An 18,905-nucleotide genomic window follows, 5' to 3' on the forward strand; every position below is an offset into this window, starting at 1 on the left:
CGATCAATCTCAAATGCAAACTAATCAAAACAACTAACTTCTAACTTTGGCGGAAAATAGTATGTTTATGTAAGATCCCATTAGTTATAGTAATAAGCTGATTGAGAAAATAAGTTTCCAGGGGTCTTAAATGTAATAGGATACATACACAATGCACAGCGAGTGGGGGTCATAGGGTATCCTACTTGGTTAATCTGGCCCTGCATGCCTCTACTATTTCTGCTACTTATTCTACAGCCTATTACTAGTGTTACTACTACTGCAGCCAGTGGCACTACTACCTGCTTCTCCTGCTACTGTTATTACTATGGCATCTTTCATTATTACCTCTATTAATATTATCTGGGCTTTAGTTTGGGCAGAGCACATCAGCTGACAACCAGATGACTAGTAACATCCAATCATATTCATACAAGTGTACAGTGTGTCCATGTCTCTTAGAACTTACTTTTATATACTACTAAACTGCAAACGCAAATATGCTTTGAAAGAAAGCTAAAACCACCAGAATGATGTTTTCTGTCGACATAATGAGAGAATGTTAATTAGCATATCTTAAAAGTATTGAACTGAGTAAAATATTCAGTGACAACATACAGTATTTAATTTTTCTAGGGCTGGAACTAATGGTTATTTAATTATGGATTAATCTGCTGATTATTTTCTTGATTAATTGTTTGGTCTAAAAAATGTCAGAAAATAGTGAAAATACCCATCATTATAATTTTCGACAGTCTTTGGGTGTCTTGGTTGTTTTCTTGACCCTTAGTCCAAAACCCCAAAATATTCAGTTTACTATCATGTCTGAAAAAGAAAAGCATGATATCATCACATTTGAGAAGCTAAAACCAGCCAATTTTTGGTATTTTTGCTTAAAAAATAATCACTTAAACAACTAATCAACAATCTAAATAGTTGCTGATTCATTTTCTGTTGCAGCACAATACCCGCTCATAGTAACAAATGCATTATTGAACGATTTTTATGGTTATGTTTAGATACTGGCAGCACATGGTAATGTTAGAGAAAGATCGTGGTCTTGGTTTAGCACAGAAAAGCAGTGAGTTTAAGCACAACATGTTTATTCATTCGGGGGGGAAATTCCTTTAAACATAATTCAGGCAGCTACTATGTTTTCCAATGCAAAGGAAGTGGGAAACGATTTAGTCATATATAAATGTAATTTCTAGACAGGAGACAGGGTTGTGCAGCTCCCTCCACCATACAAACCTCCTCCTAGTATGGTTGAACTTAAGATGTAATGTCAAATCTAATTGTATACTACTTACTACTGTAAAGTTACTAGTATGTCTCTCCTACTACTGCTGTACAACTGCAATGACAGGTAGTGATCATAACCCACCAGGACTCATAAGGATAAAAACAGACTAGAGGATGCTGTTAGCTGTTTGACCTGTTGAAGGATGAAGGGGTTAATCATAAAAAAGTTGTTCTTGGTATCACTGCTTTTAATTTTCTAAGATTTGTTCATAATTAAATACGCTGTGCAAATTGTTTGATCAGTCCTGTCATTTCTCAGCACATTCCCAAAATTAGTTTGCTGATTGGTCGCTGTATTTGTTAACTGAAGCAGGTTTGCATGAATAAGTACAGATATCCTAACCTTCTCAAGATTAATTCCCATTGAAGTTTATTCGAGGAACCGAAAGCGTGACAAAAACTCCGGAGATGAGCGCTGGTTAATCTCCCTGAAACTGATTTTTTCAGATTTTCTAAAGCAGAAAGAGAAAAGACGCAACAGCATTGGAGGTGTAACTGAACAGACGTGTAATGGATGACTTTTCACAAGGAGTGATGTGTAAAGTGTCGACATTACTTTTTTGGAAAAGAATCTCGGGTATTGCGTTACATATATCTGAGTAACGAGCCCGACGCTGACGAGCGGTTGTGCGTCTTGGAGAGGGCAGGGACGCCGGAGACGCGCAACGGCAGCAGCAGCAGCAGCAGCAGCAGAGGAAGATGCAGCAGCAGCGCAGTCTGTTTGGAGCCACCGGTTGAGATCATTCAACACTCCGAGCGCTGACTGTCTGAAGGGATTGTGGGATACAAATCGACGCCCTCTGTCTCAACGAAATCTCCCCAAACAAACGATGGACATCCTCCTCGGCCCCCTAAAAAGCCAAGAAAGCGTCGGGTGAGTGAGATCTGAGATGCTGCGCACCACGGCCAAAATCCTGGAGCTTTTTTGAACAGGACTGTGGGTGTGTGCGCGTCGGGCTCGCCGTTACCTCCGGACTGCACTCGCCAACTTCCCCCGCTTTCCATCAAGTCATGTCTGATACAGAGCGATGGGCAAGTTTGACGACAACGAGAGGATAATCCTCAACGTCGGGGGCACCAGGCACGAAACCTACAAAACCACCTTGAAGACCCTGCCGGGGACGCGACTGGCCCTGCTCGCCTCCGATTCGGACATCGACTCCGTGCTGGATCAGCTGCAACAAGTCCCCGGCTTCATCGAGTACAACGCGCGGACCAACGAGTACTTCTTCGACCGCCATCCAGGTGTCTTCGCCTACGTCCTCAACTACTACCGCACCGGGAAGCTCCACTGCCCGGCGGATGTATGCGGACCGCTGTTCGAGGAGGAGCTCTCCTTCTGGGGCATCGATGAGACGGACGTGGAGCCCTGCTGCTGGATGACATACCGGCAGCACCGGGACGCGGAGGAGGCGCTGGACGTGTTCGAGCTCAACGTGGACAACGGGGAGGAGGACGACGAGATAGCGAAGAGGCTCGGCATTGAGGATGTGGCTGCCGACGGTAATGTCAGCCTGTGGAGGAAGTGGCAGCCGGTGATCTGGAATCTATTCGAGGATCCATACTCCTCCAGGGCGGCGAGGGTAAGGGCGCACCGCTGCGTCTGGAGCTCTCCAAACACACACCATAACCCCATTTTACTCCCCACTTTTCTTCTCATTTACACAAACACAGCAGCTCACACTAACCAAAAATCTTCCTGAAAGAGTAAAGAAAGTCATTTATAAGTTTGTATAAAGTCTCAAAAACTTGCTTTCCTCTAAAAAGCGAGAAGTTTGTCATGAGTTTCACTTCATTGCAATTGTATTGATACATCACTTAAGTAATCTGCTCTATTTTGACTCATTTCAAGATAGTGACACTTGTTTTAGAGCCCGATTTGGGAACCGGTGCAATTTTATCACTTCAAAAAAGCAGATTTTTCCACTTCTCATAAGCAAACAAGGTGTTAACACTTTTTCAGGATGGATATTCATAGCAGTGTATTTTAGGTGTGTAGGCCTGTGCAAAACACAGGCTATAGCCTGCATTTGTTGCACTCATTCTGTTTATTTTAACCCGTCCTATATCTGTGTTACTCCAGTCTTCCTAATGCAACGGTTGTGTTTACTGGGTTACAGCTCTATAAATGTCATTTCAACAGTCACTGCGTTTTCAAGTTTAAGGAAAAATCTCACTGGGCTGCATCCCAGTGCACACAAGAGAAATCTTTCCCAACGTGTACAGTGGCTTATGCTGGGAACAGGAGAGATGTAAACTAAGACCACATGTGGCATTCTTTCATTCCTTTTCGATCTTCATTAGGTTGTGTTCAAGCACAAAATGTGTGACAAACAATAAGCTTGATTTATGAGGTTTTATCTGGCTGAGGTGCAGTTTATCAAAGCATGCTGGGATTTGACATCCCAGTTGGTAAAACTGTTTATGTATTTTCTGTCTTTTTGAATCTTTAACCCCAGTAGGTTAGTTGTTAGAAAATAACACTCACACTCATAAACATGAAGTATCCTCAGATATTACAGCCTAAAAATGTGGAAGTTAATACAGCAAGATCATGTGTCAGCTGTTCATCAGATGTTAAAGTCACAGTCTGAGTATAAAGGACAGCATATCAGCATTTCAAAGAATGCCACATCTGCAACTGTTGTGTGTTAAGACTAATCACTTTCTGTCTCAGATCCCGGCTATCAGCGAAGGACAGGGCTAAGCTCGCCTCAGGCTGCTGGTGAATGCTGGGTAATGGACAGCAAATCGTTTCCTCATTGGCAGGCTGACGTGTTTCCGTATCAATGACTGCCGGCGGTGATGTCATGTTGTAGGAATGGAAATTCATGTAAAACAGCCAACACAAATGCCTTCATGATGTCACAGAGAGCCAGTCATTTTAGCTTGAGACACAAACATATTATACTGCTGTCGCTTAAATGTGCAGTTACAGTTCAGGTCTGTCTGATGGAGGTGTTAAATGTGATTTAACACTGAGTCACATAGGCTAGAAAACTGCTGCTTGTGTTTTACATTGGCGGTCAAATGCAAAACTCCTGCTGTGACATCACTGATATGGGTGTGGCCAGATGATGGTCCCCTAGAGGGCAGTGCAGCCGCAGGTTCTTTATGTATTTTACGATTAAATGTACCTCACTCTTTAAGAAAAGCTTTACCTAAACCAGCATTTTATGCCTTCAGTTTCTGGTAGCTGATATTCTCTGTACAAATATCCTTTATATTGGAACTTAATTAACAATTTAAATAACACTTTTCATTCCAAAAGATATATTAGTATTCACTGTTTGCCCCAGATCATTTTTTATTTGTAACCTTTGAAGCCTTCGAAACAAGATTTAGACCATTATTGAACACAACTGAGACTGATGAGATTCTTTTCGTGTGAGCTAACATGCTAATGCTGCTAATTCAGGGCTTCCTGTTCTGTTTTAGTGACTAACTGCATTTGTTTGGGAAGGGGAGAACACTACTGGGCACAAGTTTTTCCACAACATATTGTAAAGTGATACGGCAATGCACTGTGTTAAATAACTACAAGCACACATACAAGTTAGAACAGCGTGTAGTGTGCCCCATTGTGATAAAAATACTGTTTAGCTAACAAGCATTGAGACAGAGGAGGAAATAATTGCTGCTATGATATATACAGTCTTGGTGTTTGATAAACCTTCAAATGATACTTTCTGCTTTGTATTTCATTTTCTACCAACCACACCCTCTAGCAGCATATACACACCAACACATCCTCTTGCATTGTGTCACTGTCGTGCTACAGATCGCAGAAACCCGAGAGATTTTTCATCAGATGTCTGACCTGTCAGTCACACCTAAAGGTGACATCGGTGTTCCACTCAGAGACTGATATTAGCCCATAATACCGGTCTGACGTGTAGGCTTCTCTTTCCTATAGGAATCATTTATGAATGAATTGAACTATGGATAAACTAGTGTATGTGCGGCCATGGTTTGAATGTTATTTTGTAGGCTTTTCACCTGGGCAAGAAAATTCTGGAAAATCATTTCATTTTATGGTGTCAAGAATATGAGGAAAAAAGGCACCCACATAATTGATGTTCCCAAACACTTTCTCATGTGAGTGTGTGTGTACTGCTATGACTTCTCCAAACTTCTCAAGTTGCATGTGACTAACAAGGTCCATATAGACTTCAACCGATTCAGCACATATGTGGGTTCATCAATTACATGAACATGTACAAATCAAATTGTACACAATATTTACTACATAAAAAATTGGGTGTCAGTTACATATCAAACAATAGGATGCATTTTTTATTTTTATTCTTTATTTGTTTCCGTTAGCTGCTACTGTATCTACTACTTACCTCCATAAAAAAGCAGCATTGATCCAGACATGCTGGTATTGTCCTTTGCACAGAAGCTGTTAGTGAAGTACTATTTGTTACCGTACATCTAACCAGCTAGCGTGTTGTGTACAGTTGTACACAATGATGAAGGCTGTCTTCATGCATTTATTCTACACTTGTTTTTGTATCGAAGACAGTAGTCCCAATCAATGCAATTCTCCTTTATTGATCCAGCATATCAAAGTTTCATAAAGAGGAGTCAAACTTACTGACAAACTAAACTGTTTCTCATCCATTCAGTATAGATTTTTCTTTATAGCCTCTGCTAGATAAAAACAGAACAAAATCTGACCTATCAAACAGATTTTTTTTGCAGATGGAACCAGAATTGGTTTAATTTGTACTGTAGTCAGTCATTCCTCCTCTTCAATGGGTACAGTTAGCTGTACATGAACTTTTACATGAAGCTAAAGGAAAGCAGAATTGGAGGGTTCATAAAGAATTGTTTGTGTGCTAATGGCAGGAGATAAGACATAGATACATCTAGCATTGCAACTGATGATTATTTTCATTTTCGATTAATCTGACTTTCTAAATCAAATAATCCTTTGGTTTATTTAATCAATTTTAATTTCAGAAAGGAGTGAAAAATGCCTATTATAATTTCCCAGAGTCATGTCTTGTTTTGTCTGACTGACACTCCAAAATCCAAATATATTATGTTTAATATCATAAAAGACTAAGCTAATCCGCATATTTGAGAAACTGAAACCAGAGAATTTGGGGCATTTGTGCTTAAATGACTTTTTACAGATGTTTTGTGAGGCCAGTTTCTGAGAACAGAGGGCCACAATGAGGCGTTGACTGCCACTAGTGATCAGTTTGACCTGTTGATTCAATCAATATTTAATAGTTTTCTCTGTCACCCAATTCCTGAATCTACATTTTTAACTAAAGGGGAGGGGTTGAGTTGCAGGTGTGTGTGTGTGTGTGTGTGTGTGTGTGTGTGTGTGTGTGTGTGTGTGTGTGTGTGTGTGTGTGGTGTGAGGGTGGTATTAGCATTGACCTCGCCCTGTATCACTTGTCCCCCTTGCACAATCCATCAGGAAACTCTCAGTGAGGATGAAGGCAGGGATTTGTCTTTATGTGTGAAACGAATACTGATGCAGGATATGTACTTTATAATTGGAAGACACTTTGTCTTCAATGTGATACTACACCCAATTTGTCAGCTAAATTCCTTAAAATTAGGCTTCTACATTAGTGAGTGTTATTGTTACAGCTTAAAATAAATCATTTTACAACGGAAATCAAAATTCTGCAACCCAATTCTGTTGCTCCTTGAACTCGTCCACCAGATTTCATTGGTAGTTTCTTGGTGTTGTTTTTTGGAAATCACCTTGCTGACACAGGAACTAGCAGAGATGTAACAAAGGTAAATATTGAGTTAGTTTCAGCAATGCTTCACCGGCAGAAGGGAGTTGATGGAGCTGAATGCTTGTGTTTATTACACGCATACATCTGTCTCCCTACACCTCACCCAGTATGCACACAGAAATCAAGTCATGCCACATTTATTTACTTGCCACCAGTACAACACAGGAACATCCTGTTCTGCAAGTGATTTCAAAGAGGCCGCCTGCATTTGAAGCGCATTCTCTGATGGCTAAGATGCTTTACTTTAGTGCTACGCTCAGCTGAAGTTCGGTGTCACGGTGGCAGCGTGCAGAAGGATGCAGCCCCTCCTTGATGCCTAAAGGTTTTCTCTATGGTTAACCTTTAATGTAACTCCAATAGTAGACAGAGAAAGAGTGTGTGTGTGTGTGTGTGTGTGTGTGTGTGTGTGTCTAAAAGAAGGCCCTTGGGAGCACTAATCCGCCCCCTGACAAGGTGTTAGGAGAGAGTAATTTGGAATTATCCTCCATGGAAATGAAAGGTGTGATTTCAGCCTGGTGACCCACACCAGCAGAAAGCTTGGTCCTCTTACACACTTCACCTTTGACCCTGACACCACAGAAGTGACAGTATTAACTGTAAAGTGCTCTTTAAACAGCTGGAAAATTACACTCGATTTGTTGTAGTGGTTGAAAAGAAGATGGATTATCTACATCCTCTGGACAGTGATCAACACAGTTACCGTTTGTAGAAAGCTCAACTTACATCATTTTATCTTGCTGACCATGATCATTATTGTGTTAGCCTAAATAAGTCAACTTCATTATCTTTTATTCTACAGCTCAACTCTCTTCCTTTGTCCATTATATACAGACCACATTCATAAAACGGACTAGGAATCATTTGTGGGAGATAAGATAATGAATTTAATGTTGTATGATCTGATCAATAGAATTCAAATGCAAATTCACTTTTACAAAGATATTTAAAAGCGATTATTTTTGAGAATGAGATATAGGGGGAGAAAAGGATCCGTTATACCTGTACATGCTACGTGTTGCATTTTAACATATGTGCCATATTTTCTTTTCAGACATTAGTACAGTTACTGCAAACAAATGTGACCGTTCCAAAGAGGACTGGAGATCTAATTCACTCCTACACTTTAATTTACATGATGAGGAAGCAGTAGCACTGTTTGTTATACAGTTTTGAGGTACTTTGACTTTACTTATCCCCATTTTCTGCTACATACTCCTACTTCACTGCATTTCAGAAGGAAATATCGTACTTTTTACTCCACTACATTAATCTGACAGCTAGTTATTTTGCATATTGTGCATAATATTTACATACAAATCCTGTAATCAGCTCCTCAAACATGATGATTGTTCAGTGCAAGCACTAACTGTGCCTTTGTGTGACAGACCACCAGTCCGCTACACAGTGTTCACATTTGTTTACAGTAATTATATTACAATTAATTTGATGGTAACACCTAATTTAAATTCCCCCTATTTAGCATTTATAAGCAGTGTATAAAATTTAACACACCATAATTTAGTTATAAGCTGATAAATGGACATTTTTAAGTGTTTTTTAATGTACAGTATTTGTCAGCAATTACAACTTCTCCTGAAAACACATTTTATATTATTACAACTGTGTTTTACTATGTTTTCATTCATTATCTGTTTATACACCAGCCTCCACTTATGGGTGCCCACAGAGGGAGTTATAGTTGTAATTCTGATATTGGCTCACATCTATATTATAGTGTGTTATGAACCATTTATTAACTGTTTATACACTGCTTATGAATGTTAAATAATGTTACCCTGTGTGTGGCTGTCCAAAAGCCTCTCATGAGCTTCTTTCTCCAGGTAAACTGAAAACCCAAGTCTGATCTGTCCCTTTAACGAACTGGCTCTCAAGTGTTCATGTGCCAGCAGTCAGTGGTAGCGGGCGTGTTTCTCTGGGCTCCCCACGCTGTTTCTATTGTTGTAGCCATCCTGTTCTCTCTCCTCGCTCTCAGTGCTGCCTTTTTAATCTGCATGCAGTGTGTTTTAACTGCAGCTGTGTGTGTGATAGAGTGAGAATTTCTGGTTGTTTTTCTTGTTAATGTTTGTTTCTGAAAAGGAAAAGAGTGAAAATATATGGCTGTTTTCTATGTGTTTGTGTGTGTGTGTGTTCTTCTATGTGTTAATCTGTTTGTTTGTCCCTCTCATATCTCTGTAGTTGGCCATTGCTGGATTGGGATGGTAACAAAAACAAAACAAAACAAAACAAAAAAAAAAAGATATAACACCAACACCTTTTTCATTTCCCATGTCTGAGCAGAGGTTTAACTGATGCCTGACTTTGTAGTCCCCCCCCCCCCCCCCACTTTTCCCTACACCTCAACCTCACCCACACACCCTCCTCCCTACCCGCTTCCCATCCTCCCATGATCCCATCTGAGACTGCAGCTTGCTTTCTGCCACTTAAAAGGTTAAAAACCCAAACCGGCTGGGTGCCGCCTGCCGCACGCCTGAAGATACCAAAGCCAGGCTGCACGCTCAGCCTGCCTGTTGTCATGGCAACATCATTGCTCATCACCACAGCCTGTTTTCATTGAGATCCGTCCGGTCCATGGAACTGATTGATTTCAGAAACCTGCTCGACCGTGAACCCTTATTGCTCAGTAACCCCTTGCGTGCTAGCTTGTTAGATTTGAGGCAGCGATGCAAAAAAAGGGTGTTGGAGCGTCACTAACACAACCGATCCATGTGTGCATGTCTCCTTAACTGCTACCTTATATGCTGTCAGAGGTGATGTGTTTTAGCAACTTTGCTTTTTAATCCTGTTTAAGCAGAGCTACAGGTGTACGAGGGCCTGCCTGCCTCATCAGAAAGCCCTGTTGAATCATATTGTGCAGCGTCTGAGGTGGTAGGAGGCCAGGAAATGTGGCTGATCCGCTGGAAACAGACGGCGATCCCTCGCTGAGTAAATAGAGTCTGACGTGTAAACAGCAGCAGACCTGATGCTGGGTAGGAGAGCAGGGCAAATGGCTGCCCGAGTGTGGGCGTTGACGGCACGCCGCTGGGCATGTTTGTAGCCGCTGCCAGTCACGTTAATCTGCCCCGCCAGTCATCATCCTGCGCTGCTTTGGTTGACTATAATAGCTCGGTGTACAGGAGTAGTGAGGAGGGCTGCAGCTGTGGTAATTAGGAAATAGGTTAGTATGAGTAAAACTGTCACATTAACAGCTTTGATTGTTGAAGGTGTAATCTGATGTCTGCTTATTTCAGTGATGGGTGGTGTATTTGTTGCTAAGCTCTTTTGTTCATGCACTGCAGTTTATACTTATCCCCTGTCAACCATACAGTGTTGGTGGGTCTGTGATGTCTTGTTCTTTGTCCTTGTTCCCGTTCTCGTCTGCTAAGCATACTCACTCTGAAGGGAAATTTGGAAGGTCCCTTATGGGTTCTTTCCACAGTTACTGGAGCTACAACATCCAGGTTTGGTCAAAAGGAAGGACACCTGTGAGGAACTGAGGATGGGCAATCAATCAGGAACCACCATGGATGACTGTTACAGACAGAGCCACATGTCAATCATGCAAACAAATTCCCTCTTAACCCCTATATTCACTTAATGGATCAGCAATAAACATATAAGATACATGAGGTATAAAAGGAAACTACTGAGATGACAATTACGGCCATTAAAGTGAGACAATTTCACTCTTGAGTGAAATGATGACTCTTTCTTCTCTCCTGTTAAAAATAAAAGGTTTAACACATAGGCAATAAAATCAACCCTGACTCAATTCAATACTCTCAGGGGTTTTGTTGCTACAAGCTTATTTGGTCTGGTGTGACTTAACATACATATTGCTGTGTAACTTCCATCCGTTCACTAACTTTATGACTTTATTCTACTTGTGCTACTGTTACACTACATTTTAGGTTGTCAAAAATGAATATTTTAATGGTTTTTATTTTTTAAAAAGTAAAACAATAAGTAAACACATCATACCTCACCAGGAGATACAGTATGTTTGTTGTCTCCTGCTTGTAGTTATGTTCAACTCAAAGCAGTCTGATTCAAGAGAATCCTGGGAATTGAGGGGAAACTCACTGAGCCATTATCTTGTAATCGCCACATGTAGCCACTTGTGGCAATTACATCAGCCTTGAAAGTTGCGTAATCTTCCTATATAGAAACAACAACCTTTATGGATGTAGCTAGTTTGTTACAACTAGGATCTTATTTTCATAGTTTTGGCTGTCATATCTATCAGTAACAACATTGTGCTCACCAGGTTACTTGCTAAGATCTGGGAATGTGGTGGCATTGGAAAAAACAAATTTTTTTCTTTAATTTGCTTTAGTTTTTTATGGTGAAGCACTTTGTGACGTCTACTCTTGAAAAGTGCTATATAAAAAACTTATCATTATTATTAATTATTCTTTAAGACACATCTACATTAACTTGAACACTCATCTATGGTGGTTGCTGCTTGGTTCATGGCAGAAATCGCTGCTCATGCTATCTCCTCTTTTCTTTTGTTGTGTTTATCCCAATCAAATAAAAGAACACCAGGAAAAACCTGCCAGACACCAGGAAATCAAGCACAGCCTATAGTGAACAGGACATGCTGTAATGAAATTCCATCACTATTATACTTCATCAATTCGAGAAATAGATTAGCAAAGCGGATATTCATTCATATGATGATGTAGCGAGCATCCGCCACTAACAAAGATGATAAAGTGCAGGAACGTGTCTTTGTGTGCATAAAAAGGAGAAAGAGAGAGGCCTGTTGGATAGTTAATGAAGGAGGCTTGTTCAGTATGCATGATCGGACCCCCTTGCTTCACAGTTGCCTGCTATATACAGCATCCCATCAGGCCTTGCTCTCTCAATCTGTCTGTTAGTCTCACCCTTTCTCTCCCACAGACACACAGACACACACACACACACACACACACACACACACACACACACACACTCTCGACCGAAATGAAGAACATACTCACTCTCTCTCTCTCTTGCAAAGGGAACGTTAAATTATTACGCAGTAGATTAAAGTGCCATATTTGGCATACATGATGATGGTGTTACTCTGAGACCTCAAACTAGGTCTCTGTGACTGATTCTGTCTCTTTGTGTGGCCATTTTGAATCTTTGTAATAGTTGTAGAATATTCATAGAGCACTTATAAATCTGTTTTAAAATAATAATCTTCTGTAGGAGTGTTTTATCACATGTACTTGGAATCATTTTGACTTTTTCTTCTTTCTTTGCCTTTGTCTTTGAAGTCCACTCTACATTTTTTGGTTATGAATACACAAATCATTGTTTTCCTGAGTTGAATTATATATAAAGGTGTGAGGCAGGAGGAATGACGTAACGACACCTTGAATGGTAGGAGAGTCATGGATTGTGGGAAATCATTGCCATGGAGATCTCTTCGTCCTTGATGGAGTAGCTAGCAAAAAGAAGAAAAAGCAGCTTGTGTTTCTTCTTTCAGAAAGCTCCATTTAAAAGAAAAAAAAAAAATCTGCAAAGATGGTCACCAGTTGGCATGACATGCATTTGATTATGAATGAAGCATTTTGGAGCATGAGACAAAAAGTGCATGTTTGACTTTCCATGACAGCAGCACTCTTCTTTGTCTCCTTAAAGGTTTCTACAGGTGTTAAATCTACAAAAAAGTGGTGCATGTTTTTAGCCCGCATCCCACCCACCTTCTTCTGGTTTCTATAGGTGTTTATCTAAAGATTAAAAAACAAACCAGCACAAGGGTTAGTCATCGGCTTGGGTTAAAATGATCTATGTGTGTATTTAGTGGAAATGTGCGTGTGTGAGAGAGAGTTTATGGTGTGACAGTCACCTTAAAATGGAAGACGTGGTGGGTGGTTGTCAGAAAAAATGCATATGACTCAATGTTAGCCAAATTGGACGAGCTTTATTGCTCAATTTGCAAACAGAAACCGATGTCGCCGTGCATGGAGACTGTGAAGAGTGCTGCTGAAACTGGAACAGATCAAAGAGAAAGAGACTGGTGTCAGGGCTTGTTCTTCTATGTCCGTCTAAGCAGGAGAACTCCCTAAAAGATCCTGGATTATACAGTAGATAGATCCGCGTCAGAGTCAAAAGTGCACTCAGGAATGGGTTGGATAAAGATATGTATCATGCATTTATGGATGTGATGGCCATGCATGCTAAAGGTGTGCTCCTCCCGTCTTCCGTGCACTGCCTGTCGACCGCCAGGAGGGGCCCTGATATGTGGCCCGCTCCGTGAGCTGTAACAGACATGCCGTTTGTTTGGGCTGAATGCTGAATAATTAATGCTTATCCATTCACTCTAAAAGATTGAGTGCTTCCGAAGGACAATGGATTTACTGAAAGTTCTTTTCTCTGGCACCATTTGCACAACCCCGAGGCTCATGCATTAAAAGGTAATTAATAAATCAGACTTTCAGGCTCATTTGTGTTTCTTGAGTCTGTGCCTCAGTTGGCTGACTGTGGCGGAGTCGCTGTGTTACAGAGCGCAGCGTGAATTCAATAAGAGGAGTTTAAGTTTGGTTTCAACCAATGAAATCCCGGTGTTTTTATTATTTCCCTTGAATCACTCGTAAATAGCTTCAAAGTTGGATTTTTTTCCACATTTTCCAGTATCCAAAAGGACATTTTAAAAGGCTGCTGAAGGACATTTCATTTTTATTCCCTTGTAATTCTAACATGTGTTTTGTTTTTTTAACTTTATGATCCTAACAAGAAATTCCCAGTAAGCCTTAATTTTCAGGTCAGACAGTTAACAAAACAACTTCAACTCAAGGTCCTGTTGTGGAACTTTTGATTGTAATGCACATTCTTCATTAGCAGATTGAGTTTGCTCAGTTGTCAGAGGTTCAAACTTTCATACGGTTTTGAACAAGCAGACCTTGAGTTGAAATTGATTTGTGAACTACTGTTTAAAGGTCAAGAATAAACTGTCAACATCAAGACGACAAGGTGAAAAAGTGAACATTATTTAGGTCGTATAACAAGGGCTGGGTATCAATCTTCACTACTTCTTTGGCACAGGTGGTGATGTTTCCACAGGTCTCGGTATGGACAACTGTCAACAGACCTGCAAACACAAGTGGGATGAAAAAGGTGATAAAAGATGTCTCTGCTTAGCCATGTGCCTCTTTCCTCTGCTGCACCTGAGGCTGGCTGATAGTGATAGTGACTGCATCACATAGTATCATGTAATTTAATGATTCCTGCAGCCATATTGGAAAAGGTAACACTACTGTAGCCTCCCCTCCCTTCAGATCTACACAAATCATTTGGGTGCCATATTTTTACTCAAAAACAAATTTCACCAAAAGTTTGCCACCATGGTCAAGTACCAAAAGTTGGCATCATATATCGGGTCACACTTGTTATTTTGTTTACTTAACCCATAACATGTAAAATTTGTTCAATGACAAACAGGCTTTGAAGAAAACATGTTCATGTAAGATTTTGAAAAAAAACTATTGTTGGCACTGAAATTTGATCATATCGTCACAAGTATCAAAAGTTTCTCTGGATTCTTCACACTCTTGAGACCAATATCAATATTTAAGAGTTTAATATATGTTGATATCATTAAACAAACACATAACATTTTTCATAAAGATTCCTTAAATATTTTTTTTAAAGAATTGTGACTAAGATCTGTACTGAGTGGACATTTTATGGTTGAAAAATAAACTTGTTGGTGATCTGTGAACAAACTATACAGTATATTTGCGACACTATTTCTAAAGGACCTCAAGGATGTCTTTGGTATTTGTTATTCATTGGATGATATATACACCATTACAATATATCTATAATACATGACATCAGACAGATACAGATAGATGACAAATTAAAAGAAAAACTGGTACAGGCCTGAATGCTTGACCCCTACAGTGCCCTATGAATTGGGGCATTGTCATCCTGGAAGACACCACTCCCATCAGGATAGAAATGTTTCATCATAGGATAAAGGTGATCACTCAGAACAACTTTGTATTGATTTGCAGTGACCCTTCCCTGTGAAGGGACAAGTGGACCCAAACCTTGCCAGCAAAATACCCGTCAAAGCATAACAGAGCCACTAGATGCCCTCACTGTAGAAGTCAAGCATTCAGACCTGTACCGGTTTTTCTTTTAATTTGTCACCCCTCTGTATATACGATTTATTGATCAGTATCTAGTTGTTTCAACAGCATCAATGACTATATTTTAACATTTAGTGATCAAATCAATGTTTGATTGGTTGAATTAAGGTTCCGGGGCTTTGATGATCACTTGGGCATACACAGTCATAATGATTGAACCTCCAATGCATCACTGGGGTCATAAAGATTAGGTTCCATTAACATTCCTCACTGTTGTGTGAAAACATAACTTCAGTTTAGGTGATTATCATCTTATATGTACAGTATCATGATGTTTTTCTTTGTGGAGATACTATGTTTTGACCTGACAACGATATGGTTTCACTTGAATTAAAAAAATATTCCTGTCCGTCTACCTCCTCTGTCCAGGGTTTGATATCCCGTCACTTAGCAACTGAAGGCTGATGCAATCTAATAAGCTTCACAGCCTTCAGATCTTTTCTTTCCCTTTAAGCCACAGAGTAAGTATTGAAGAAATTCTTTCCCACTGCTTAGATTAACTCACATTTGGTAGGAACGCATCCACAGAGCCTTCCAGACTTCACAGGCGAAGGTCAGGCCATATTTTCAGCGAGGTGTTTATGCTCAACGGCATCTTATATGCCAACGGCCACATTTATAGCACGGTGGGCTCTTGGGTGACAGCAGACAGCTCGGCAGGCTTCACAGATTTTATTTGAAAACCTGATCCATGATAAACACGGTGGAGACTGTACACCAAGACACAGATGAGGGTCAGGCTGCAAACTGAAAATGTTAAGCCAGCAAGGAGACAACAGCAGCGTGATGTTCACAGAAAGAGTTGTCATCTTGTGACGTGACTAGTTGCAGGCTGACCCTCTTCGACAGCTTTGGTAGTGACTGAAGCTGTAAAATGTGTCGATTTTTCTGTCCCTACAAAGCGAGGCATGCTAACAAACTGGATGTTGCAGTTTTCTTTTTCTTGGTAACTTTGTCTGATGCTAATTGCATGCCTGGTTACCCTGCTGGATCAACCCCTGGCTTTCAGCTCTGCCCACTGATCATTTACACTGGTTCAAAGACCTAGACTTTAAAGTAGATCCACTATTTAATGCAGCAGCATCTGAGCAAGCAGGGCTCAATTAGAGGACATGTGGAGCTAAATCAACATACCAAGAAACAGATGGAGAGAGTGAAATGCAGACACACAGACGGACAAAAAGAGATAAGGGATGCAAATATGTCGGATAACAAATATGTAATGTAGAGTCCCACAGTGCTACTGCAGAGTTCAACCAGTGCATCACACCGCAGCATCATGGCTGTAGTTTGACTCTTTCTATTCTGTTCTTTATGGTAGAAATTTTCTGTTTTCATTTATGTTACTGTACTTGTTGTGCACACAAAGTGCTTCACAACTTGGAAAAAACAAAAGAAAGTTTGTTTTTTTTAAGTGCTAACAAATTTTGACATAACAAGAGTAAGAACCTACAGCCATGCTACCAACTCTGTGAGGCTGTATAGTCAGACACAGCGGTTCTTTGAGCTAAATGCTAATGGCAATATGCTATATGTTAGCATGCTGATATAATGTTTATGATGCTCACTATATTAGTTGAATTAGTTATTAGTATGGTAACCTTTGCCAATTAGCTTTGAACACAAAGTACAGCTTAGACTGATGTGAATGTTATTAGTTGTTGGTATTAGGTCATAAGCCTCAGCTTTAATGTTTGATGATCAGCGGTCTGAAGTACAGTAATAAACAACGTTTATGGTAGTGGTTAGATGAACTTGCTATACTAATCATGCCATACTACTAGCCATTTCCTCTGCTTTCATAGGATTCTGTTAGTCTGGTGATATTATATTTTTTTCTTACGGTCAACAAATCCAACAACAAGTAACAAGTATTGTGCCATAAAGCTCCATTGTTGTTCAAAAACTATTAAAAACACATCAATGAGCCACACCGTTGCACTTATGTTGTAGCACTATGAGAAGAACCAACTGTCTCTTAAATCCTCCACTAAATAAGTTATCTCTCAATACTCTGTATGTATTTGTTCTTACTCAAATGCATTTTCATCCTTGACTTGTGCTATCGACTGTACGTCAAAAACAGCGTGGCTCAAAGAGAAACAACATCATGAATTGAAAGCTCTCCAAAGTACCTTGGAGACCAGACTCAAGTACTACAACCTTCCTTCTATGGAACTGTAATTGTAAATAATGCTAATGTAACTTCTTTCATCACTGTCAGGGGTCTCTCTGGCTGATGATGATGGCATATGGTAATGCAGGCTCTGCCAGCCTGATATCGACTGCAGTCAGTAACAGAAACCTCCCAGGAGGTCGTCTCTTGGAAGAAAAAAAAGTTAACCGTATGAGAGGTTGGTGAACTGTCTTCGCCCTCGGGCACAAAACATGTAGTCAAGAAACTGAGGTCTGGAAAATGTTTCTTTTTGTGGCTTTGCAACTTTCCTAAAGGAAGAAATCTGCACGTTACACATTCAAGAGTTTACAAGAGAGAGTGGATTTTTGAGTGGTAATATAGTGGTATGACGGGCTTTGATTAAAATACTCACCATTGTAAAACTGTAAATAATTTTTCAAATGTAGAGCTAAGACTCAAATATCTGTATGAATCACAGTGGTGAAGAGACTTTCTCTGCTCTCAGATGGTGTAAACATCAGTTGCCTTTGCTGATGAACCTTTAACAGACTGTGAACCTCTTACAGTGGAGTCTGCTTCACAGTTTTCCTCGTGGGACTTGCAGCTTGTTTGATTTGAAGCTGAGAGCATTGTTGGGTAGACTTCATGCTCTGCTGAACAATCCTCTACTCCCTTCAAACTCCCCTCACATAATGATGTACAGTCGGTTGTGGTTTATATACTGTACTGTGTCAAGAGTTTAATTGGAAAATGCTAGGAATCTATTTTGAGAAAAAACATTGTACCAAATGGTCATTAATATTGAAATCATGCAGATGATCCCCTTTAATGTCACTTTATCATCAAGGGACTCAAGGTAATAATGGTGTTTTTTGGGTGGTATTGAAAAATAATGTGCAGTTATGACAACCTACAGTTATCATAGAGTTTAGCCGTCTCTTTACTGACTCAATGCTCCACTATGTTCACCAGCTAATCGCCAACTTTTCATTGGCATTTATTTGGAGTTTTGTTTCATGCCACCTGTAAGTCCAATATTCACTCTTTTTTTAGCCCTGGTTTTCTTTCCACCATCTCCTGAGAAAAATATCTGTTTTTTTTAACAACAAAATGCTCCACTCTGTTTACCAGCTAGTTGTTAACTTTTGTTTCTCTACCATCTGGTGTTGGGCAGGTAGTGTACAGTGGGTTTATCAGAGCTTTTTCACTGAAAACAGCTGCCTGCTGCATTTGGAAACAACACTTATTTAAGTGGTGAGACTGAACTACAAGTTATAGACTGTAAAACCAAAACAAGGAGCTGAAAGATGCTAAAATGCTCCGTAAAGCTGAGGGGAACTGCAGAACTGAACAATTTTCAGTGGATTCTTCACTATAAGTGGCTAGGGCTGGGCAATATGGACAAAATCAAATATCATGATATTTTTGACCAAATACCTCTATCGATATTGCGACAATATTGTAGGGATGACTATTGGTGCTTTCACAAAATATTTACACAATGAGATTTTTGATAAATAATCATCAGTAATGTGGATATAATGACTAATTGGTAATGGCAAATAATAGAAC

At 40.0% G+C, this 18,905-nt stretch overlaps 1 protein-coding gene across 7 annotated transcripts in view; it reads left to right on the forward strand.

The window, feature by feature from the left end:
- The first annotated feature begins 1,548 nt into the window (after positions 1-1,548).
- The window catches only part of kcnc2 (potassium voltage-gated channel, Shaw-related subfamily, member 2), a 103,491-nt gene continuing 86,134 nt past the window's right edge, over positions 1,549-18,905 (forward strand). Inside the window, exon 1 of one of the 7 annotated variants that reach the window (XM_044344030.1) lies at positions 1,549-2,864. In XM_044344030.1, the coding sequence (XP_044199965.1) occupies positions 2,310-2,864 (555 nt within the window). In that variant the 5' untranslated portion in view covers positions 1,549-2,309. The remainder of the gene's footprint in view (positions 2,865-18,905) is intronic. The other 6 variants (XM_044344029.1, XM_044344033.1, XM_044344027.1 and 3 more) reach the window with 6 other exon arrangements.

This window comes from Thunnus albacares, chromosome 23 (assembly GCF_914725855.1).
Source record: "Thunnus albacares chromosome 23, fThuAlb1.1, whole genome shotgun sequence".
NCBI lineage: Eukaryota > Metazoa > Chordata > Actinopteri > Scombriformes > Scombridae > Thunnus > Thunnus albacares.